At 41.2% G+C, this 25,506-nt stretch overlaps 1 protein-coding gene across 1 annotated transcript; it reads left to right on the forward strand.

The window, feature by feature from the left end:
• The first annotated feature begins 23,931 nt into the window (after positions 1-23,931).
• On the forward strand, positions 23,932-25,054 carry LOC124178371. Its single transcript, XM_046561648.1, has 2 exons — positions 23,932-24,593; positions 24,948-25,054. The coding sequence occupies exon 1, from the start codon at positions 23,947-23,949 to the stop codon at positions 24,589-24,591; it is 645 nt and encodes a 214-aa protein (XP_046417604.1). The 5' UTR covers positions 23,932-23,946; the 3' UTR covers positions 24,592-24,593; positions 24,948-25,054.
• The last annotated feature ends 452 nt before the right edge of the window (positions 25,055-25,506 follow it).

A 25,506-nucleotide genomic window follows, 5' to 3' on the forward strand; every position in this document is an offset into this window, starting at 1 on the left:
GAAAGGAATTCGGAGTGGTTCATGTTACACATCAGCAGTCCTATCGTGGGACGGGCGAACACTACAGACCTTCGGTCGGTAAGATTGTTGGTAAAACAGCACGATTTTGACCCTCGATCGATACAACTGTTGGTAAGATTGTAGGTAAAACAGCACGATTTCGACCCTCGATGGATACAACTGTCGGTAAGGTTGCACGGTTTTGACCTTCGGTACGTCAGACTGTGACGTCATCGCGGAAAAGGGTTTGAGTCTGGGCTGCGCGGAGCGGCTCGGTCGGTAAAGAAGGTGTTTGTATCCAGAACCCGCCTTGCTATACTACTTTCGGACTCACGTAAAAATCAATACGGAGTTCACATATTGATGACATCACTTACTGTTTTAAATTTGAACCCAATGCACATAACAGTTGGACACTCTTCGAGGTCCTGAAAGAAAGGCTGCATTTTTCTGAGGGGCGAAGAAGAAAAAGAAAACGATGTTTCATTCAACATCAATTGCCAATGTAAAAATTAAAGCGTAAGGAAGTAAGAGTACGGTGAGATATACTGGGACCTGGGAGGCTTATGTTTGACACAAGTACATGACAACTTCGTGGTTAATAATTTTAATTTATTCAATCACAGTTATTCACTAGATTAAATATAAATCTAAATCACAGTCAAGCTTGATGTAAGTGCAAGTAGTTTATTTGATTTGAAAACAAGGCGATGCATGAGATACTTGCAGGTTACGCATTAACATGTCATGCGGTCTGGAGTCACATGCCTGGAAGCCTTGAAAATTGTACGAGTAAAGCACTGAAATCAACTCTGTGAACAGAAAAGAAGCGTATACAAATTCACTGAATTTAATGGCAATTATTCGTAGTTAAATTTAAGCGAGATTAGTCAATTGCAAAGAGATATGTAATTAGCAGAAAAGCAGTAGCGATGCGTAGGTTAAAGTACATATGTATGTAAGTGCAAGAGCGCTTAGAGAGAGAGGGGCATGTTGGTGTTGGCATGCCACCTTGATCGTTGATCCTGGTCTGGCGGTCGATAATGTAGCGGAGGGCGGGAGATTTGAACAGCCAATATTTCTAAAAACAGGAACAAACTTCAATTTAATTTATTAAGCAAGGTATCGACTGACAAGATCTTTCGGTTCTGTGAGTTTCGTTGAAAATTATTTACTTGTTCGGGAGATGTGGTATTCTGATTTTGGACTTACATTGGTCCGGGTAAATGATTTTTGGTAAGTACTCACCAGCCTACGGGTACTTGGAGATGATTCGCTGCAGCAAATCTTGATTTCTTGGCGTCAATGACATCCACACAGCTCGATGAGGCACTGGAGTCCTGTATTTTACTTATCTAGGAAAAGGTCCTTAGCAACGAGATCCCTTCGGTCAAGCGGTCACAACCACTTCCGGTCAACGGATCATTTAGAGCGCTGGACGCCTTCGTATGTATTCGCAGACTCCTTAGAATAGATGGCTGACTTCGACACTCTGCTCTACCTATTAACGCCAAGCATTCAGTTATTTTGGATAGGTCGTGTGTGCTAATCAGACTCGTCATCTCTTGGGCCCACCTCCGCTCACTTCAGGGAGGGTTCCGCTCGAAATACTTCTACATGCTGCAACGGGCACGGTTGGTCAGCGGGCAGCATTGAGATGCCGGGCTTATTTACAATAGCGACATCTGCACCCGATCCTGAACATCACTTTTGGTGCAGATGATGATGGCGGCCTCACCAACTGAGCGCATCATGGCCGCTCGTGCCCTCGCCTCGACTGGCCTTGACTATGCTCGACCGTTCCAAATTTTGGCAACCAGCTGTCGAGGGGCATTTACTTCTAAATCCTACGTAGTGGGCTTCGTTTGCCTGGCCTCCAAGGCTATCCAACTCAAGTTGTCGGGTAACTTTTTAGCTGAGAGCTTCATTGGGGCATTGGTTTGATTCTGCAGGAGTCAATGGAGGCCAACCGATATCTGCAGAGACAACACTATCAACTTTCATCGCACGAACATCGAGTTGAGGGAGGCGCTGAATCAAAGAACGCTAACGTGGGACCGCGTTATTATAAGCCTGGAAGAAGATGGCGTTTCGTGGAGGTTTACTTTACCAGGAGCCCCAGAATTTAGTGGATTCTGGGAGGTGGCTATGTGCTCGTTGTAGTCCTACTTTAAAAGGGTTGTTGGACCAAAACACCTGACGTATAGAGAATTTTTCTTCAGGTTTTGCTGGATTGTTGACCTTTTGAACCGATGTCGAGCAACGGCGACGATCTCTAGTCAATCACTTCCAGTCATCTGCTTGTGGGTGGCTCGCTACTGCCCATGCCAGAGCCAACAGTTGACGGGGAACACATCGACCATCTCCAGCATTGAAAGCTATGGTCCAGGAGTTGTGAGCCAGGTTCTGCCAGCAGTAAAGCGTGGAATACCTGGACACCTTGTAGCAACGATACAAGTGGACGCATCGAAAAGATAATACTCAAGTGAGAGGCTTAGTCTTGATCTTTGATGCCTGCTTATGTGCCCGAACGGACGGTGGTCTCTAAAGCGTGTAACAAAAGTACACCCTGGCTACGATGGCCTGGTGAGGTCGGCTAATGTGAGTACCGCGCATGGAGTATCGTCAAACTAGTGGCGTCTAGATTTTGTCCAGATTATTGTGTCGCAGAATATTTTTGATTTAGGCTATTTTATGGATAATCCAGGGCTACGCCTGAATAAGTTCATCTTTCAAATTCAATATTATGGCCAAAAAATGAAATTTTTTGTGAGTAAAATAATTGAAAGTAGACGTGAACATCATTTGTAAATTCAACTAATTCAAAATATAAGCTTCCAGATTAAATTAGTTTCGAATTGCTATCTTCATCCACTTCCACGATATATGCTTCATTAGATTGAATTTCGTGTGGCGGAACTATGTCTGATGTGTCATCGTCATCATCATTATCGTTAACCCTGGAACTAAGCTTCGTTCTTCCCTGTAAAAACTGAGGTGGTTTTTGAATGTCCTGTGCTTCATCTCCGATTACTGAAACATAACGCAGTGATAGTTTTTAAAATTGCAGTAGACGAATCATCTTATGAAAGACCATCGAGATGAATGCCACCGAAAAACATTTCAAATTAGTCGGAATTCGTTCTCTCTTATTTCAGTATTAAGAAATCATGAACCTCATTTTACGTAATTGATAGTCTATGTTACAAAATTAGGAATATCATAAGCCAACTTATTTTCTGACATAAGCTGCTTACTAATTGAGGTAAAATATGACTATATGTTGAGCAATTCAACGCCAAACGAGGTTTTTATTTTTTAATATAGACTTCATGACAAGAAGACAATTACGAACTAGAACGATTTGGTATTCTCAAGTTCTTATATGCTGCCAGTTCTGGCTCAAGATCCGTACCTGCCCGACTAAGCAAGCTCTGTTGTACTGATATTTCCTTCGTATCCTATCGTCGATTTTACCTACGAAGGTCAAACTTTTTCCTGACACGCAGTTAAATTTTTATCCTCAGTGTTACCTGAGAAGCTGAAACTATTCTTACAAGCAGTTCAATTTTTATACTTAGTGTTAAGTGAGAAGCTCAAACTATTTTCACCATTGAACCATTTATACCGACAAGGATTCTTGCTGTAACGATAGATTTTCCTTGCGATAGAATCAAAAAAAAGTTCTGAAAATCCAGACTACTTTAAACGACAGCTGGTTTTCACAGACAGCAAGTCTGACTGCATTACCACTTGTTTGACATGTTAACCACTAGAGCAGTGCCAAAATTTTCACTGATGAATTCGTTGTTCTGTTTTACCGCCTAATCTCACTCCATCGATCAATAAAGTCTGCTTTGTTTCCGATTTCCACTTCCAGCCGACGATTTTGACTGGAAGTCTACTTTGATTGCGATTCACGTCGCTACATGGCGATTTGTATTGGATTACATAACAAACAAACCTCGTATACTGCGACGTTTAGAATGAAGATTATAGAGAAACACTTCAAAAAATCTTTTCCAATGCATCCGTGTTCTATTTTTCTGATCAATTTCATACCGTCGATTGATAAAGTCCACGCTTTTTTTTATCAATTAACGGCGATTTGTAGTAGAATAGTTAACGAACAAATCACAATGGAGGCTTACTCCAGCATCAGATTCATATTTTAACCGCTAGATGATATCAAAAATCCAAACTGCCCCTACCAACCGCTGGTTCTTACAGATGGAAACTCGAACTACTATTTACTACCTTACCGTAAGCTTCAAATTACATCTGCCTGAGGCTACAACCTACTATCGACCTCTTACCGATGAGTAGTCAAACTGCATTACCATCGAATTGAGATGTTAAACGCTGAATGAAGCTGAGATCCTTACCAAATAGTTGTGTCGCTTCACCAAACAATTTTACACCGTCGATCAATTGGGTTTGTTTTGTTTTCTATCGACACCATTAGATGATAAGTTTTAATAAATTAGTGGTCGTGTCCATTCTCACTGGTTAAACTATTTTCACTCGTGGATGAATTTGGACTTGTTGAAGATTTTCAACGTGAGGTAGCAGTTCCTAATAGTTGATCTATCATAGTTACAGATTTTTACAGTTGGAAGGAGTCAAAGACTGACAATTACTCACCGGGGAGGAGTACAAAAGATGGCCAGGAATTACTATCCATCAATTTTTATTTTGTTTGTTCAAGCAATCCCTTGACGTTAATTGATGAAGTTTATTCAGATTTTGATGTTCAATGCTATATGGCGACTTTGTTTGACCTGTGAATATTAAGCGATGAAGTGGATCCAAGTAAACAAGAAATCTTAATTGATCGTGGTCACAAAATAAATATTTTTAGCGTCAAAATATTACTGAAGTCGATTGTTCTTGAATTCAACAAATTGCAGTATGCTGTTGTGTTTTTTCTAAAAGACTACTTACCAAATTGTCGTCGACGACATATTCGCGCCAGATCATGTAACAGGTTGAAGTATTTGAGGAAAGGTCGGCGCCAGCTTGGAATTCCAACTCAATGCTCACCACGAGAGCATGTAAGCGGAAAAAAGCATAGCATACCTTTTTGTGCAAGTTGAAAATGGCTGGAGAGAAAAACAATAAGGCACAACTCCGTCTTTGTTTAGCAGGCTGTGATTGATTGACTTCCGCTAGCACTCCAAGCACTCACGTTCGTAGCATAGGTCTCAGACCTTGGCACCTAATCCTTGCCGTGTCTCGTATTATTCAGTCAAGGCATGTATGTATGCTGAGATTGCCTTCATTTAAATGGTAACTATACATATATTCCTGTTACCCTCAGGTGAAGACTTACCGGTGATACATTGGGGCAATTCACAATTATCCTAAATTCAAATAACAATTGCAAAAAATACTTGGTGGGCGCTAGACGTTTCAGCGTCAATTTTTGGATTAAGGTATAAAGCAATGCAATAATGAATGAAGATAACGTTGTGTGGCTGCAAAGGCACAGGTACTCACACAAACTGTTATAGTGGCGGTATTCAACGGCGGCTAGCGATAATGGAACAGATAAATGAATAGCCTCAAGTCAAGGAAATTGACCCGTCCATCAGTCGTATATTGTTGATTGAGTTTGCAAGTTTCTAGTCGGTTAAGTTGGCTTACAAGAATTGACGGAAATTTCCGATTTGATTCAACACGTCAACCGCAATCAACAAATCAAACAACTGTTGTTCGCGGTTTTATTGTGGACAAAATTTTTGCTCCAAATTGAAGCCATTTTTATAAAAATCAATATTTCCGAAAAATCTTAACCACTTCAATAGAGTTTGGTATCTTGAATTGAAATCTTTTTCATTTTTCATTCTGAATTAAAAATTCCGAACTGCAGGTGGTCGCCCGTGAAAAAAAGGTTCGTTCAATCAGTCACTCCACGCCGTTTTGTGTTTGAATGATGGAAGGAAATTTGTTGCAGTTCAAACCTTATATTAACATGTATGAAAAACAAAGTTGAAAAATGATAATTCATTTTTTTCCGATAAATTGGAGTAATGGTGATTTTGTGTACACATGGCGTAATAACACTGTTATATCCATTATTATCCATTAAGGCGCTATTAGAGAAGCGCTGTACGCCTCGAAAACGCGGAGGACTAAAACTCCTACACCGCTGAAGTGATTGCAACGGAACTTGGGCAACTGATACCTTATTTTGGCAACAAGTGGAGCGACTTTTTGTTTTTTCGAAATTTAAAAAAAAATTACAGATCGGTGTTACGCCCCGACGTATCGTTTTGGCGTACCTTTTCAAAATTCCATTTCATTTCATTTCTTTAATTTCTTCAATTATTTCATCACAATCTCATATTTTAATAAAGTCACGTACAGTCCTCGGCATCCGCTGACATTGTATGTTATTTGCTCACACCAGAAACTGCGCTATAAAATTGCTGAGCTAGTAACAGCGGCGCTCAGCCCGGAAATATGTCTCTTTTTAAGTCAAAATTATCATCAATAATTAGGATAAACCACTGCCTTTGGAACCACTAAATTGAAAGAGATTATTTTTTAAGATGTGTGGATGAATGCGTGAGAATTATCTTAAGATACCTTTTGTCAAGATCTTGTACGTATAAGTGACGAGATTGAGAATCGTCGGAACACCGTCGAAAAGCGCGAACTAACGCTGACCGTGTAGATTTGGACACCGAGAGGTCTCCCTCGCACTTCATTGGCTAATTGTTAACTGTTGCAACTTATTACAACTACAGATGCCATTCCATTTTCCTTATTAATACCCTCAGGCCCAAGCAGCAACGTCTTTCGTCTGTCAAGTCGCGAAGTGCGTGGACGTCAACCCGGATTAGCCCTCTCGAGCAAGAGTAGCGTTGGAAAATATTAATTGTGACCGGCTTAAAGTCTCGCGCTAATTCGTCAAATTCGAGCATTCGGTTATTCTGTTAGCTGCTAAAGACTCACTATCTCCTACCTTCCAAATTCTTTTTTGTTCTTTACTATTTCTATTATCTTTGAGAATAGACATTTTTTTGACATTCCGTTTTCCTCAAATTAAATCAAGTTCGGCCCAGATTCAATCTGGATCTGGTAATATTAAGCATTTACTCTAATAATCAAGAACTTTATTACTTCCGTAAAATAATCATTTTAATAATAATAATACAAACCATTTCATATCAAAACCGCGAGTGAAACATTCGGACATTTATTGTGAAAAGTAACTTTTGATTATCAAGACTGAGGGACCGGGTTCATCGTTTCCAATATCATCCATCCACCCTTAAGAACTCGAGGTGAGGCCCTGCTCCAGAATACTACTGACGCAGACCGAGACGGTCCGACGGCTCTCAATCTCGTCACCACAAGAATACATCTAAAGATAAGTCATTCCGAGTGCTAATCTCCAACAGCGAACGAATTCTTGTTTTCACCTTTCTAATCAAAACTTACTATTGTAATATCCATTTAAAAAGTGAGACTAGAATTGGTGGCTAGATTCACTACCCCCAATTAGATCAAACGTATTGTTTCCAAGATTTGTACACAATTTGAAATAACAGCAACAAGAATTGGTTTCCAGCTATAGACAATTTCCTTGAGAATTCAGAGAGTTATTCTCCAGTCTTCAGCTCGGCCCCACTTTATAATTAATTCAAGATAATCTAAAAAGAGTGATACAATATCGAATAATCACGACCAGCTAGTTTTACGTATCGTTCAGGATAGACGTTCTTGGTATCAAATAATAATATCATTCGGAATGGAATAAGACACGATTTGCTCAAACACGCGAACGGTTAAATTAAGTGATTCTGCATCTTCTCTGCATTTGAATATAAATTCGTCCGTCGGCGTGGATTGTTGTATAAACTCAAACACTTTATAAATTGTTACTTTCAGCTTCTACGTCATTATCGTCATTCATTGTGACAGAATATACTTAATCTTTTACCAGTTGAATCATTTCAAACCATTTATTTTGAACGACGACCTTTTCTCATTTTCGTTATTATAAATTAGCCTCAACCATTCAAACAACTCTCACAGACCTGTATACGACTAGGCAACAACGTACCCATATTACCGGCTTATCGAGAGGTAAGTCTTTCTTAATTTTAATTTTTATTCATTGTCGTTACGTGGGAGCATCTTCCATTATTCAGTAATCATTAACTACCACCGCTCAGTACACTCTCACCCTTACGTAACATCGGTCACCACTCACACAAATTAAGAAAATTTTCACAGTTGCACTGAATCGATCGAACTATTCGGTATGATGCCTATCGACGCTGTTGTAACACACGTTTTGAGCCCAGTCCCGTAAAATTTGATGGTGAAATAACAAAATGGCAGCTGATCCCACTCCAGGAAGTTGGCACCGCACTTTCAAGTTGCACAAACTTTGAATGCTGTTCCAGGTTGTTGTTGTTCTAGGTTTCTTCTATATTGTTCCAAAACAGTATAAGGCTGAGTATAAAACTTTCAGAGAAAATCCGAAAAAACCAATTTTTGAGCTGGCACCGTACTTTTAAGATATCGATATTCTGGCGGTTGTTCTGGGTTGTTCTAGGTTTGTTCTATATTGTTCCAAAATATCGCGTTCGAAAAAAAATCATTTCTCACAAATTTAGCAAAAAATAATTGTTGAACTAGCACCACATTTTCGAGCTATCGCGATAGTAATGGTTGTTTTGAGTTGTTCTAAGTTTGTTTTACGTTGTTTCTTCTATATTGTTCCAAAACAGTATAAGGCTGAGTATAAAACTTTCAGAGAAAATCCGAAAAAACCAATTTTTGAGCTGGCACCGTACTTTTAAGGTATCGATATTCTGGCGGTTGTTCTGGGTTGTTCTAGGTTTGTTCTATATTGTTCCAAAATATCGCGTTCGAAAAAAAATCATTTCTCACAAATTTAGCAAAAAATAATTGTTGAACTAGCACCACATTTTCGAGCTATCGCGATAGTAATGGTTGTTTTGAGTTGTTCTAAGTTTGTTTTACGTTGTTCCAAAATATTGCTTTCGAAAAAACATTAGTTTTGAGAAATTTTGAGGAAATTGATAATTTCATGAAATTTTGTACGAGGAAAAATGTTTATTACATTCGCATTCGCGACGCTAATGTATAATTGTAAAAATATTGTAAGAATGGAGGATATGCTGAGTCATGTTAGCATCCTAGTACAACGTGCTGCCAATAAAAAGAACTTATTATCTTGAATTGAAATATTGAACTGACATTTCTATGGATTTCGTACGTGAAATAATTTTCACCGCCTTCTCATACGAGACTGCAAAGTTAATATCGTTCGGTCCATAATTATCTCAATTACATTTTTGATTCAAAGGAATATTCTTTTCCTTTCATTGTACTCGAATGCTAGCACAACTTAACACAACCTTTATTTTGTAGATCAAACATTGCAGCCGCGAGTGCAACGGTGATACACATTTTTCCTCGTACTAAAACCATGGTTAACTGTAACAAATCTTTTAATTTAAAGAAATAGTTTATTGATTCACGTTCAATCATTTTTTCGGAACTCATGATTCAATCGCAATAATCATGGATTTTATGAGAAGAAAAAAGGGCATCACCTTCGTACTCAACACAACATTTTTTTATCATGAAAATAAAAGTTGTGCTGGGTTAATTGTGCTGGATTCCTCTTCCAATATAAAGACATATATATCTAATGTATGCCTTTCTTGCTGGCTTTAGAGTGATCTTACCCTATGAGATAAGTAAAAAATGATTGGATATCAATAAAAAACACTAATTGACTTCTTATCGATTAACATTGGTTACGCGAACTTCTCATGTTACAGTTACGCGCATGCAAGGAGGACCACGAGCAGGTTGTTAATACCCCCCTCTTTTGCAGTTTTTTTGATTTTTCAATTTTTTTTTTTGTTTTTGTTTTTCTTACTTTTTTTTAAATTTTGTTTCAGGGTAGAATGCATAGACTCCGACGAGCGGTAATCGAAGCTTACCCCACGCCCAGCCAAGGTGTTATTTGGCTATTATAGGGTCCGTTCAAGTCGACTATGCACTTGCGTGCTACTACTCCCAATAGAGGAAGTGAATAGAGTGGGAAGGGATCGGTTTTGAGGGAAGGTTAACGATTTGAAGTACACGATTGTTTATTATTATCAAGTAGTTGTTGGTGTTTGTGGTTACCGCAAAGGAGTCGGTCGAGGGAAAAGGTATGATTTTGCTTTAGAGGGATATGTGTCTTGCTTGGGCACTAGGATGAATCTGCCGAGTTTAGCGGGATGTAGGAGGCAAGCTAGCCGCGAGGTAGAGAAGAATCTGCTGACTCGCCGACGATAACGGCAGACTACAGAGCGTAAGGTGACTAAGAGTGTGGAAAAGGAATATGAAGTCTGGAGGACGTAACAGTAGTTTTTCCAAATTTCTCGTATTGCTTTTTCTCAAACTTTGTGGAATACGATGCCTGAAAATTCACCCAAACTAGAACTTGCTTGGATGTAAACCTTACAACTGAAAAGTTCTTAACACTATTAAATTTTATACATATATCCAACTTTGAGAACGATGAAAAGACTTAGAGATTTAGGAACATTTTTAAATTATCAAATTTGATACACTTATCGCATTTTGAATTTTCTCGTATTGTTTTTCTTTTTTTGGTTCTTTCCATACTTTTCAGGATACGATAGGTGGAAAATTCAACTGAACCAGAATTTCTTTGGATGTAAACCTTAGAATTGAAAAACTTGAAACTAATGAGTTTTATAGTCATTTTTTTACTTTTATTTTTAAAATTTTTTTTCCGTTATTGTTGTTTTTTTAACTTTGTTACGTCCTCCAGACTTCTTATTCCTTTCCCACACTCTTAGTTACCCGACGCTCTGTAGTCTACTCTTATCATCCGCGAGTCAGCAGATTCTTCTGTAACTCGCGGCTAGATCGCCTTCTACAGCCCGCTAAACTGGGCAGATCCATCCTAGCGCTCAAGCAAGACACCTATCCCTCTGAACCAAGACCATACCTTTTTCCTTCGACCGAATCCGTTGCATTGACCACCAATAAACAATCATATACTTTAAATCGTTTATCTTCCCTTAACACAGATCCCTTTCTATTCCATTCACTTCCTGCACTGGGAGTAGTAGCACGCGAGTGCATAGTCCACGTGAACGGACCCTATAATGGCCAAATAACACCTTGGCTGGGCGTGGAGTAAGCTTCGATTATCACTCATTGGAGCCTACGCAATCTACCCCGTAACATTTTGGTGGCAGCGGTTTTGCCCGTCGACCTACCCGTCAGTGCAGTGCTGCATGTTTTCTACGAAAGTGTTCAGTGCTCAAAATTTCTAACGCCGCCGCGCCGTACCAATCAGTGATAGCCGTGTTACGAACGAACTCTGGCCCACAAAGTACTGTGACAGGCATGCTGAACCCATTCAACTCGCCACGAACATAGGCTCTGCAAAAAGTCCCCAATTTCAATAACTCCGTCACATTTTGGTACTATTGAAATTCATCGATACGTACGACGCCGAATAACTGTGTAGCGAGTGAAAATTCAGTGCGATAGCCAAGTTAAGCCGCACACCGCATCTGAACACATCACCTTTCGAACCGACAAATATTGAATAGACCCTTCACGCTCATTCGGACTGCCGCAACCCTGTTAAGACGAGAATCTGGACCCGAGAGTGGCATCACCCTCAGACCTGAATTACCACACTTATTCATCAACACGCCACGGAGTACCTCATCTATACCCTCCTCGTGCCGACGCATGACGTGTATCGCCTCTTCAAGTTCCACCTGCGTCCAGCTGCCTAGAACCATGCTGTACTCTGTTTTTTCGTTCAACTTCGCCCTGTAAGTCTACTCCAAGTCTTAGTGTTAAGTCGATATTTTTATTCCTGTACTTGCAATACCCTGCTTAAATCAACGTGGCACCAACTAACGAGACCGGTTCAAATTTTTGGTCAGTGAAAGATGTCTTGCCGACAATCCCCCCTTTCGACGACCACAACATGCCCTTTGACTCATTTGTAGAACAGTTACGTCACGTAGAGACTGTTATAAAAGCTTCGGATAAAATGACTTGCGCCAAATTTGCGCAATCAAAGGTTACAGGCCCCGCTTCTCAATATATATCAGGCATCAACTGTAATGACGTCGAGGACCTCATAACTGCCCTCAGCCGAGCATAGCGCCCGGATATCACCATACGCCAGTTATCTGTCCAATTAGATAGAATTATACAACAACCATATGAGCGCATCATAGATTACTCATGCAGAATAAGAGCAGTATCAAAAAAAATAAGCACAGCGATCATAGCCAAGCACCCACCAGACTTAGCAGCGCTTCTGCTGAATGATCTAAAGAAGGATACCTCTAGATCATTTATTAGAGGGCTTCGGCCAGAATTGGAGTGGAGAATCGCTACTATCAGACCATTACCAACCTTCGAAACTGCCGTCACCATCGCCGAAGGTGAAGAAACCGAGCTAATTAACCGTCAAATGCAATTCTCTGTACAATATTTTACCCCCTCTATACCCATGTGTCTGCCGTTACCCCCCCATACTGCTTCTCCGTCTCAGGTGCCCGCCGCGGCCTCGTTTATCGCCCCCCTGATGACATTGCCCACACCTGGTTACGCTCATCAACCAGCGCGTCGGACCGAGTTCAGACCTTACACCCAAGCGCTCGATCCGAACACTTGTTCTGCTGGCCACGGTAATAATCCGCCCAGCAGCTGTCAATTTTGTAACCACCAGGGTCACTCCATCACGGAATGTCACCGTCTGCAAAGTAAAAGATATTGTACCAAATGTCGCAGAATGGGCCACTTCCACAATGAATGCAACATAACCAAGAACTACACTGCGACAATTGTAATCGCAGAGGCCACACAGTAGACCGATGTAGATCCTCTCCGCGTAATAATCAAGGCAATGCAGGCTCAAATAAACATTTAAACGGGAACATCGCCCGCGGGGAGAACGCGCCCACGAGCAATGCAAACAACTAGCGTTCCGATCTTCAAGTCATATCTTCATAACAGCTTCAGCTGACCCTCCACTGATTTCGATCGACACCCCTGAGCTAATTAAAATATCTACATTTATTATTGACACCAGTGCAGACGCAACTTGGTCAAAGAAAGTTCCGTTAGGCCCCTCGTACGACGAACAACCGACGAACGTTTGACGCTGACTGGTATAACAGACAAAAAGACGCAAACTATCGCAAAAACGGAAATACGTTTTAATAATAAATCCCATACTTTTCACTTGGTCGCCGACTCGTTTCCGATTCCGCACGACGGCATCTTAGGCCAGCCCTTCTTACGAAAATAGAAAGCAACTATTTCTTTCAACTCAAACTCAGTGATGCTTTGATCCTCATTGCCAATCCACTTTCATGAATTCGATGAACCCTCGTCCGCGGCCGAAAAAACGCGCGTAATTACAATACAGGCCTGTACCGTGAAAGCCATCCCACTAATAGTTGCGAACCCAGACACTAAAGTAGGTTACCTTAAACGCATCGATTTAGGCAACAATGTTCTATGTGGTGAAGCGTTAGTTGAAAACCAGAACGGCATCGCTTGCTCGTACGCGTTCAATTGTAACGAATCTGCCGTAGAGATAAGACTCCCAACAGTAACCCTAGACGACTCCGACGAGCGACTGAGTACAGTCATGCCCAACGCTACGCCTACTGCACCGAGTAACCACCACAGCGATGCCCGCGCCAAAACCCTCGTTTCGCACGCAGGCCCTTTCTTCAGCAACACATCAATTCTTTTTGCCGCCAAGCGTACATCGCGATCGACTAATAATCTCCCCTCCAGCCCCATCCAGTTCACTGACCTCGCACAACTGCAATCCGATCCTCCTATCCCTGACGACAGTACACCCTGTCCCGGTGCCGCAACAGTGCTCTTGACTGACAGTAGGTCAGAAAGATTGGACGTCCTAAAGAGCAGCTTACATCTTGATTATTTGAATGACACCGAAAAACAATCTATATTTAACCTCGTAACAGAATTTAACCATCTCTTTTATCTCCCAGGTGATAAATTAGGCCACACCAATTTATCTCATCACACTATCCCCACGACGGACAATACGCCTATTCATACCAAACAATACCGTTTCCTCAAGATTCACCAAGACGAAATCGAATCCCAAGTTGATAAACTACTCAAGAAAAATCTTATTAAACATTCCTCATCTCCGTATAATTCCCCGGTGTGGATCGTTCCAAAAAAACCGGATAGTGACGGCAATAAACGATGGCGTATGGTAATCGACTATGGAAAACTTAACGAAAAAACAGTCGGCGACGCATACCCCATGCTCGATATCACGGAAATCCTTGACCAGCTTGGCTCAGCTCAGTTCTTTTTGAGGAATGAAGAAAATTTAGTCGAAATTCCGGTCAGGTAAATGGAAAAATTCAATTGTTGGGAAAACGAACATGTTTGCGTTTTTGACGTTTCGGCCGGGCCCTGCCAACCATCCTCAGGAAATTGTGACTACCTGTTCCTGCTCAGGTGTTATTAGTTCAGCATTTTGGACGGAAGTGAAGATTAGTGGACATGGATCCAAAAATCTATAGTAATGAGGTGTGATATTGATCTATGCTGGAGCAATATGTATTTGAGACTGATAACAACGTACTAATGGCGCCAATTTTTGAAAACTAGAGAATTTTGGAGTATAGATGGCTGAGATGTTGGATATCTGTGCGCTTGTTGACAGAGTTACTCTTGTTCTCAAAAATATGGATCATTTCCTTAATATTACGTTTATACCAGTTCGGTCCGGTAGTTAAGGTTACGGAGTTATTGAAATAAAACTGATGTCCAAGACTCAAAGAGTGTTCTGCTAGAGCGCATCTTTCAGTATTATGGGATTTAATATTTGAGCGATGGCCAGAAATTGTATTTTTTAAATGTTCTGACGTCTGCCCAATATAACTTTTGCTACAGTCTCGACATGGTATTTTGTACACACAATTGATTTCATCTAAATTAGGTGTTCCAGATTTTAAATGAGAAAAGAGAGGATATTTAGTAGTGTTATCAATTCTAAACGTAATTTCGATGCCTTCAATTTTCAAAACTTTTTTAATTTGTCTTGGAAGATTTTCAACATAGGGTATAGAGATGGTGTTCTTAAATTTGTCATTATCATTAGGTTGATTGTTCAAGTCTATATTCCAATCAATCGAGTTGTACATTTTTTCAACTCTATACTTTCTAATATCATTAATGAATTTTAAAGATTAGCCATTTGAAGTAAGAGCTGTTTCTGCAAGTTTCAAGTTTTTTTTAAGAAATTGAGGGTTTGAAATATTAAGACAGCGATCGAACAAGAATCAATAACACTTGTTGCCAAAGAAAAAAATTGTTCAGAGTAAAAACCAAACTGCCAATGATGATAACGGACACGTGTGCCGATGCATTCGACAAAGTGGCATTAGATATTGTTGGACCTCTACCCCTTACTAAATCGAACAACAAATATCTCTGGACGATGCAATGCAATTTGACAAAATTCCTGGACACCATCCCTTTACCTGATGCCACCGCCAATACTATAGGCGCAGCATTCGCAAAAGAATACATTACACGTTACGGTGCTCCTCGAGCAATACTTACAGACCAAGGACAGAATTTTATGAGCACAGTCATGAAACAACTTTGTAAACTTTTCGAAATTAAGTAAATACGAACCACAGCTTACCGCCCACAGTCTAACGGATCTCTAGAACGCAGTTACCTTATTCTCACTGAGCACATCAAACACTACACGGATGCTGGTAAAGACTGGGACGATTACATCCGCTTTGCAATTTTTTGTTATAACACCGCGAAGCACGAAGGTACTAACTTCACCCCCCATCAACTAATTTTCAGCTCTCAAGCCAGACTCCCAACAGACGCGAACCCTGCCAGCGCGTATACCCGTTCCTGCGATTCCTTCCTTCTAGATTTAATAGCTAATCTATCCAGCATACGAAAACACGCCGCGTCCAATCTCCAACAAGCAAAGCACCGTTCCAAGACGTATTACGACCGTAATGTCAACAGCCAAAATTTCGAAGCAGGTCAAAAGGTCTATCTACTAAATGAAACCCGATCCAAATTCGACGACCACCATAAAGGAGTGTATACGATTAAGCATATAATTGACAATATTAACACTAAAATTTGGATTACCCCCCGAAAAACTAAAATCGTCCATTTCAATAAATTAAAATTGGCACACTTAACCGACTTATTGACCTGGACCGACGCTTGAACGAATACGAACTTGACCTGTCCAGCTTAGTAGACGCTATCCTCTTCACCCAAAAAGGTATCGTCCAACCTAAAATTTTATCACCAGAATAAATTATTTTCAGCCTCAAACTTATCCCTCACCCGCGTCGTACAAAACCCCAATTTCCTACGCGCCATGCCATCCACCACCCGCACCTAGAAATGATTCCATTTCCCGATGACCTGCCTCCTCGCTCTTCGTCGCTGCTCCGGACCCAATCGTAAATTGGAATGACGGAACTAGGCATATATAAGCCGCGTAAATTGCTCCCCGAGCGAAGCCTTAACGATAGCTCCGAACCACTCGAAGTCTGGCGCTAAGCCCTCCGCTATTAGCAATCATATTCTTTCATTGCCTTATTCTGCCCGTAATAATCTGCAGCCATAATATAATCATCAGCATGTTGCATAAGTTTCGTTTATAATATACACAATATCTGTCATATATACCACCACATTTATAAGATGTCATTTAGAAAAACTTTGTTCAAATGTATACTAACCCACTTAAACGCGCACTGACATCTAGGCGCGATATTTTAAGACTCTTGTTTGTAACATTCTGCAAGTGAGTCAGTACGTTTCATGACATTCCACTTCCTTCCGAACATCCTATTCCATACCCTTACCGAATGTTCTACCCTAAGGGGGGGCGTGTTACGTCCTCCAGACTTCTAATTCCTTACCCACACTCTCAGTTACCTTACGCTCTCTAGTCTACTTTTATCGTCCGCGAGTCAGCAGATTCTTCTGTAACTCGCGGCTAACTTGCATTCTACATCCCGCTAAACTAGGCAGATCCATCCTAGCGCTCAAGCGAGACACCTATCCCTCTAAACCAAGACCATACTTTTTTCCTTCGACCGACTTTGTTGCATTAACTACTAATAAACAATCATATACTTTAAATCGTTCACCTTCCCTTAATACCGATCCCTTTCTATCCCATTCACTTCCTGCACTGGGAGTAGTAGCACGCGAGTGCATAGTCGACGTAAACGGACCCTATAATAGCCAAATAACACCTTGGCTGGGCGTGGAGTGAGCTCCGATTACCGCTCATCGGAGCCTACACAATCTACCCCGTAACAACTTTTTACATTTTCTTCAAATTTTTTAGAATTTTCTTATGTAGTTTTTTCAATGTTCTCGTATTGCTTTTTTCAAACTTTATGAAATACGACCCCTGAAAATTTACCCAAACTAGAACTTGTTTGGATGTTATTCTTACAACTAAAAAGTTTCAGCACTATTAAATTTTATACATTCAACTTTGAAAACGATAAAAAACTCAGAGATTTAAGAACACTTTTAAATTATCAAACTTGATACACTTGTGACATTTCGAATTTTCTCATGTTGTTTTTTTTTTTTTTTTGTTTCTTTCCAAACTTTTCAAGATATGATACGTGAAAATTTAACTAAACTAGAATTTCTTTGAATGTAAACTCTACAACAGGAGACGTTTTTCGTCATTGTTTCGGCAGAGTATAAAATTAGTTAAATGTGTGTCTCGCGACACTCAAAATTGTCCTCACGCATGGACGCACACTCGCCTGCAATGTTTACTTGCTGTCTGTGCATCAAATCTCGCCGCTTGCCCGTGTCGCGACTCAAAACCTATCAACTGCATCTCATGTATTGTCTACTGACTCAAAATCATGTATGTGTGTAACCTATGTGTTCTCTCGCTCTGTAAACCATCAGTCTGTGTAACATTCTCTTGCGATACGGTCTGTATCGCCGCATCAAGAAAAATAAAAATATCGATTATTGTTAATCATTGTCCCTCTCCATCTCAACATCATTTCGTTTCGTTTACACTCGTCCTCAATCACTAGTTCGCGGATCCGACGTCGATGATCCATATCTTTTTGCCATCTCTCTAAACATTTTTTGGTCCTTTGAGTCGGATCAGTCGCGATTCGAGTCGAATCGTTCCAAACTAGCCAGTGAATGGAACGGAAGCATCGCGTGTGCATCAAGTTGTGAAAGTCCACATTATCGAAGTGAACAATCTCGTTATCGGTGAAAAATATCATGGAAAATCAGTCGCGTCCGTTGAATTCAAACTGCGGTGTCCTCTGTAGTGACCGTGACTAAGATCTGAGTGTCAACAACACCGGTCTCTCAAAGTGTGAATCGCGTCGCGTTACTATTAGTGTGTTTGTATCTCGTTCGTGAAAACTCAGTTCGTCGCCTGAGTTTAAATCTCATCGTACATCAACATGTCGATCGAAGAATATGTCGACTGTCGAAGCGACTACATTTGGCGCATTTCTCGTGCCGTCGGCAATCTGCGTAAGCTCGGCGAGGCAGAAATCACTTACGGGCAGGTGAAGTCGCAGCTAAATGCTTCAAATTCAGATTGATCAGGTTCGGAGCCAGGGGTGATCAACTGGACATAATTAAAAAGCTTTCGTACTTCGCGAAAGATTATTACGGACAGTGCGGAAAGCATTTCTTGATTGGCGATGGGGTGATGTTTAATCTTCTCGAATCGCTAAAGCCTGCGCCTGCAGCAACCGCGCAAGCCGCTGCAGCTCCTCAAGACGCACCTGCAGGAGGATCATCTAAACGGTTACCGCGTAACGAACTGCCTACATTCTCGGGCAGCTACTCAGAATGGAGGCCGTTTCACGACCTCTTCTCTTCAATAGTTCGCGAAAATTCGCAACTCTCGGAAGTGGAAAAGCTGCACTACCTCAAAACCAGTGTGATTGGCGAGCCGTCACAACTCATCAAAAACATTTCTTTCACCGCAGAAAACTTCCCTCAAGCCTGGGAAACTCTCGTCTCACGATACGAAAACAAGCGGCTTCTGACTGATTCTCATCTCGCGATCAACTCTTGGCGCGCTCGATCTTCTCGATGGTCCCGAGAAATTAGGGAACCACATCATCGTGCACATGACGATTCGCAAGCTCGACCCAGTATCTCTCGAAGAGCGGGAAAAAAGTGGTAGCGAGAAACTCGAGCCCCCTTCGTTTGCGGAGCTCAAGGCGTTTCTCATCATTCACATCCACACCCTCGAAGCCGTGGAGCAAGCTCATGCTCACAATCAAATCGCGACGTCGAAACCGCACTTATCGCAAGGAAGGTCAAATCCTCAGACGACAAAATCACATACGGCGCAATCAAAGGAACAGTCGTGTGCTTGTTGCAGTGGCAACCACTACATCGCGTTCTGTTTGTCCTTTCGCGACAAATCTCTCGATCAAAAAAGGGAAGTGGTTTCTGCGAAGAAGCTTTGCTTCAATGGTCTCGGTCCGCATCAGCAGAAGGATTGTCGATCTAATAAAACGTGTCGCGTGTATAACGGTCGACGTCATTCCTTGCTGCATCGAAACTCTTGGTCAATCTCGACAGCTGCCAACAGCGGCACATCTCAAGGACAGGCTGCAGTAGCGCAACCTGCAGTGCAGAACGCACCGATATCAAATAGCGCGTCTCAGGTGAGCAACCACTCAGCATAGCCCACGATGATCAAGCGCTTTCCGGTTCTTCAGAAGGTAGTGAGTCTTTTGCAGCTAACAGAGTAACTGAATGCTCGGTTTTGACGAATTAGCGCGAGACTTCAGGCCGGTCACAACAAAAATTTTCCAACGCTACTCTTGCTCAAGAAGACTAATCCGAGTAGTATGACAAAGAGAGTTCTGGATACAAACACCTTCTTTACCGACCGAGCCGCCTATTCGTGCATCCCAGACGCAAACCCTTGAAGGTTACCCCCATTCTCGTAAGATAAAACGTGCTCTGCCGGCCGCTCGTCGGTAAGAAAATCTCCCAAATGACCGTGATCGTTGGTAAAAAATCCTCCAAATGACCATGATCGTCGGTAAAAAATCCTCCAAATGACCATGATCGTTGGTAAAAAATGTCTGAAATTGCCGTGGTATTACCCCTTGTCGGATAAATTGTGCTCTTTATCGGTAAAGAAAATCATGCCATGGAGCGGGATCGATAACTGCATTACCGAGCGCACTCCGTGGATCCTCAGGCGTTCGAGCGGACCCCGTGGATCCTCGGACGTTCGACGGAGAATCCTGGCATGTGTCAGTTTTTGAGAGCTTCCAGAAGGTTCGAGAAGATTCTCACGGCCTTGAACGAATCTAGACTGACAAACAATTCATCCGACGTATTTCGACTCGACGTTGAGCGGCATGTGGTCAAAGGATTTCTGTGCGACGTTGAATTCTGAAAGACTTGCTTTGGCCTTGAACGGATTTCAGACAAACAATTCTCGGAATCGTCCGACGAAAACAATACTCGAAATCGTCCGACGAGTTTCGACTTAACGGTAAGCGGCCTGCCGACAATGGATTGCGGTGCGACGTCGAATTCTGGAAGGTTTTGACGTGAATCTGTAAAATCTCACCAGGTCCACCGTCTGTATAAAATGGGTTAGCACATGAAACTTATACATTGGTCAGACTACTATTCTTGTGAGACGAAAGCTTTGAAATTGTAATGTTACGTCATAACGAATTTACCGGTGAAGAAATTATCATCGGATTTAGCAACGTCCGAGTTTTCGCTACAAGATCTTCAGTGGCTCAATGAGCGTGTCCGGAGAGCTCGTGTGCAACCGCACAGACTACAAAGGATATTTTTCACGAACAAAACGTTAATCCTGACTTTCCAAAAATGGCAAAACGAAGTGATTGCAATATTATCGGACATCGAACCAGATGATGATGAAAGCGAAGCCGATTGGATCGAGTGTCGTCAGATCAACGAGGAGTCCGAGAGAAACCGAACCGTACTCATCTAATGTTACCCCCACAATTGAAGACACATCATTTCGGTAGGTTCTAGAAGTTTTTCAAGGATTCTGTGTGCCTGGTGGGGAGGGAATACGGCTATAAAAGTCTGAATTTCAGGTCAGAAAGATAGTCTTGCATCTTCAGCTCTCATGAGGAGAACTTCAAGCGATGCAGAATCAAAACAGCGAATCGATCTGTTCTCAAAAAATATTCACGACTTGAAAACCGTTATTAACCAGAAGTCAGAACTCAACAAAGTGACAAAAAAGTTCGCAAATCTAAATTTATCAAGAAACACATAACTACTAGATCTTTCCTAAAAAATGGATCTCACAAAACTCAACAAAGTTGCAAGCATGAACGAATTTCTGTCCACGAAGAAATTGACGGAGCTGGAACTTTTAAAAATCTACAAAGTCACCAACATTCGATGAGTCGGAACGAGGTTTGGGCAGCGTCTCCTCACAGACCTGAACGACGAATTCAGCGTATTCTTACCGGCACGGATTGTGCGACTGCTGAACGAGGACGAGACCCAATATCAGAAATTGGTGCAAACGATGGAGGAGGAGCGGTTGCTCTTGCAGTATCTGGGCAGCCAGTACGGTCAAATTGAATTCAAAGATGAGTCGACTCTCACCTATCTTGTACACCGTACCTGGAAAACGTGTGCAGCGTCTCCTTCTTACCAGCATGGACCGTGCGACTACTGAAGGTGATCAAGAACCAATTTCAAATACTTAACAAAAAAACTTTCGAAGAAGTAACCAATTGTTCTACGTTTCATAACCTTTGAGAAAATTGTATAAATTTTTTCACGAAGCATTTATTTTTTTTTCTGCTGTACTCATTATATATATTGTGACGTGGATTTTTCCTCGGTCACTCGGAGAAAATGACCGAGAACTTACCGCGTGCACAATAAATCGGCGTCCGCGAGGTATCCAGGATCTAAAACAATATCGCGAAATTTGTTGGGCGCCTGGCGTAATCAACACGCCTCGAAATCGGTAATGCGATATACCGCGACCATATACTTGATAGCTCAGTACCGCGGAGAGTGGAGGGGTAATTTTCGGGTGAAGAAAGAGATACGACACACGTACGCCAACACGTTATCTTACAAAGCATTAATAAAATTGAAATAATATATTTTCAGCCAGCGATAATACAAAACTAAAGAAATAATACTTTAAAAGTCGCTCTTTGCGATTCCAAATACAAAGCCAGAGAAATAATAGTCCGTAAGTCGCTATGCACGATTCATAATTAAATACTTATGTTTAACAAAAAAAAAAAACAAAAAAAAATTAATAGATCTAAAAGACTTCTACTGCCTACGTGCGCTAGTCGCTTCCTTGAGGCCGTCCTCTAGTTTCTCGGGTCGAAAAAATCGATTTTTTTTTTTTCATAAATCACATCTACAACATGTGTAGAAAATGTGTGCCAAAGGATTTTTCGATATTCGAAGTGGTTCACAAGTTACGGCCCTGGAACGGAGCAGGAGCGCGCGCCGGGCTTCTCCGAAAGCCGAGCGGCGCTGACCATTGTATTGGTATCCCTATATCTAACTGCTACCTGAACCTTCTGCGAATTAGGCCCGAGTAAAGGGGAGCCGAGACCGTTGACAGACGCTTTCGAATATTGACTAAGACGCCGTGAAGTTTTAGTTCAGTTTTGCTGTGGCAGTTGCGAAGCGTACTATATTTTCTCTTCCGAGTCGCACGTAGCTGATTTTTTGAAAATAATTTTCAAAATGTTCAAGAAAGGAAGTAGAGACGCCCAGGCTCGTTACGATCGACCTAAAAAGCGAAAATTCGCAGGCAACCGACACACTTTTGAACAAGACAAGTCGTTTACATCGGCGTCAGCGACGAAACTTCGTCAAAATAAAAATTTTGAAGTGAACGTTGAACAGACTGTTTTGTATTGTATTTTGAATTTTGTGAGTGTATTTTCAACCATTTCTGCGGCTGTTATTTGTAAAGAGTGCAAAAGTACGGTGACTTTCCATCAACGTGATATACGAGGATTGGGCTTTAAAATTTCTATGGCGTGCAAGTGTGAGAAAGATAAAGAAATAGATTCATGCCCAAAAATCGGTAAAGCCTACGAAATAAATCGTCGCTTAGTTTTCGTGATGCGTTTGTTGGGAATCGGTTATGAAGGCTATAGAATTTTCTGTGGACTGATGGATATGGGACAAGGTTTTGCTTTGAACACGTACTATTCCATATTAGAAAATATTCACTCAGCTTCTTCGGCCGTTTTTGATACAGCGTTGTCGATTGCGGTTAATGAAGAAAAGGAAATCCTTCAAGAACAAGGAAAAGCAGAAAATGAATTCACCATATCTGGAGATGGCACATGGAAAAAAAGAGGATTTTCATCTTTATTCGGAGTTTCAACTTTAATTGCCAAGTACACCGGTAAAGTGGTTGATGCGTATGTAATGAGTAGTTTTTGTGCTGGATGCAATTTGTGGAAAAATAAAAAAAATAATGATCCAGTTGGATATGCAGGATGGCTCGCTGATCATGAAGAAAATTGTACTCAAAATCATACTGGAAGTTCTGGGAAGATGGAAATAGATGCAGTTGTGAAAATGTTTTCTCGTTCAGTAGATAAACATCAAGTTCAATATACGACATACATAGGAGATGGTGACAGCAAGACATTCAAAGGTATTTTGAATGCAGAACCATATGGAGAAGATGTTATTGTTGTGAAAAAAGAGTGTGTTGGACACGTTGAAAAGAGGATGGGGACTCGGCTCCGAAATGCAAAAAAATCTAATAAAGGCATTGGTGGGAAAGGTGCAGGAAAACTCACTGACAAATTGATTGGTGAGATGACAAAGTATTATGGATTAGCTATTCGGAGACATCCAGATTCTATCGAGGAAATGAGAAAGGAAATTTGGGCAACATTCTTTCACAAGATTTCCACAGACAGCAATCCACAGCATCAAAATTGTCCTGCAGGCGAATCTAGTTGGTGCAAATGGCGGAGAGCTGAGTTTCTCGGAGAGGCTGAGCAATTCAAACACAATAAACCGCCTCTTTCTGAAGCAGTTCAAAAAGTCATAAAGCCAATTTATGAGGATTTATCCAAAGAAGAATTGTTAAGCAGATGCCTGGGATCGGAAACTCAAAATAATAACGAGTCGCTCAATTCTTTAATCTGGACTTTTGCTCCGAAGCACCTCCATTCTGGGCCAAAAGTGGTTGAAATCGCCACGTTTCTCGCTGTCATAATCTTAAACGAAGGATTCGAAGCTATCCTGAAGACCTTGGAAACCATGGGAGTGAAAATCGGCCCACAAGCTAAAGGATATGTTCAACAGCGTGATAGCTCTCGGATCGACCGTTCAGAAAGGCGCACGAGCGATGTTGTAAAACAGGCCCGAATCGCGAAAAGAGAAGACAGAGCAGCTCTGCGTGACTTCGAAGAAGAAGAGGAAGGCCTTTTGTATGGTCCAGGCATAGCAGATTGACGGTGAGATGGAATTTTTAGTATAAATCACATGCGCGAACTTTCAAACGCGTTTTTCTCGAAACACCATTTTTCGAAACGGTAACCACGATATTTCAGAAACTATTGCACCGATCTTGTTCAAATTTATACAGCATCTTTAATATGTTATAAGCCAGCGATTGAACTAGGATTATCATGATTGCTTCGATAGTTTTTTTCGTACGAGCGAAAAACTTGAGAAAAAATGAGTAAAAAATAGAATGTAATTTTCAAAAGTGTATAAAAAAGTCAATTTTTGTAATTTAGAATTCACTCTAGTTCAATCGCTAGTCTTGAATATGAAGATTAAAATGCCGTTTGGTTTTTTGATTTCAGATAAGCAGAACAGCCGCAATCTTGGTTACCGTCAAGCACCTCTTTTACTTGATGTCTTCCTGTCGGCCACTATAACTGCTATTCTAATATATATTTTGACTTCAAAAAATTTGTGAAGCTTATTTAAATGTTAATAAAGATTATGCAAAAATAATGAGATTGATTATTTCGATGCTTTGCCCGTAAAAAATTATTGAAAAAGCCATAAAAAAACAGCCGAGAAACTAGAGGACGGCCTTAATAATAAACGCTAATTCACAAAAACCAAAAACAAAATTTGACCCAACGCGCTGCCCGCGATCGTCCTCTACGGTATGGTGCTAATCGCCACCTTGGCTATTGTAATTAATGGCAAACAAAGAAAAAAACTATATCAAGGCGCACGGGCCGCATTAGTCGCAATCTTAATTACTACCTTAACTCATTTTCTTACTCCTACTTCGTTATTACTTATAACTACGCATCCGAGTTTAACGTTCCCCGCGAAGTCTTAGCGTGGTTCGCGAGTTTGAGCGCTCCCCCTTGGACGATTGGTGACCTACACGAAAGGTGACACTTA

This window comes from Neodiprion fabricii, chromosome 3 (genome assembly GCF_021155785.1).
Source record: "Neodiprion fabricii isolate iyNeoFabr1 chromosome 3, iyNeoFabr1.1, whole genome shotgun sequence".
NCBI lineage: Eukaryota > Metazoa > Arthropoda > Insecta > Hymenoptera > Diprionidae > Neodiprion > Neodiprion fabricii.

What these genes read in the sequence shown, in the direction of transcription:
- LOC124178371 (XM_046561648.1), top strand. Translation starts at nt 23,947, where the DNA reads ATGACAAAGTATTATGGATTAGCTATTCGGAGACATCCAGATTCTATC.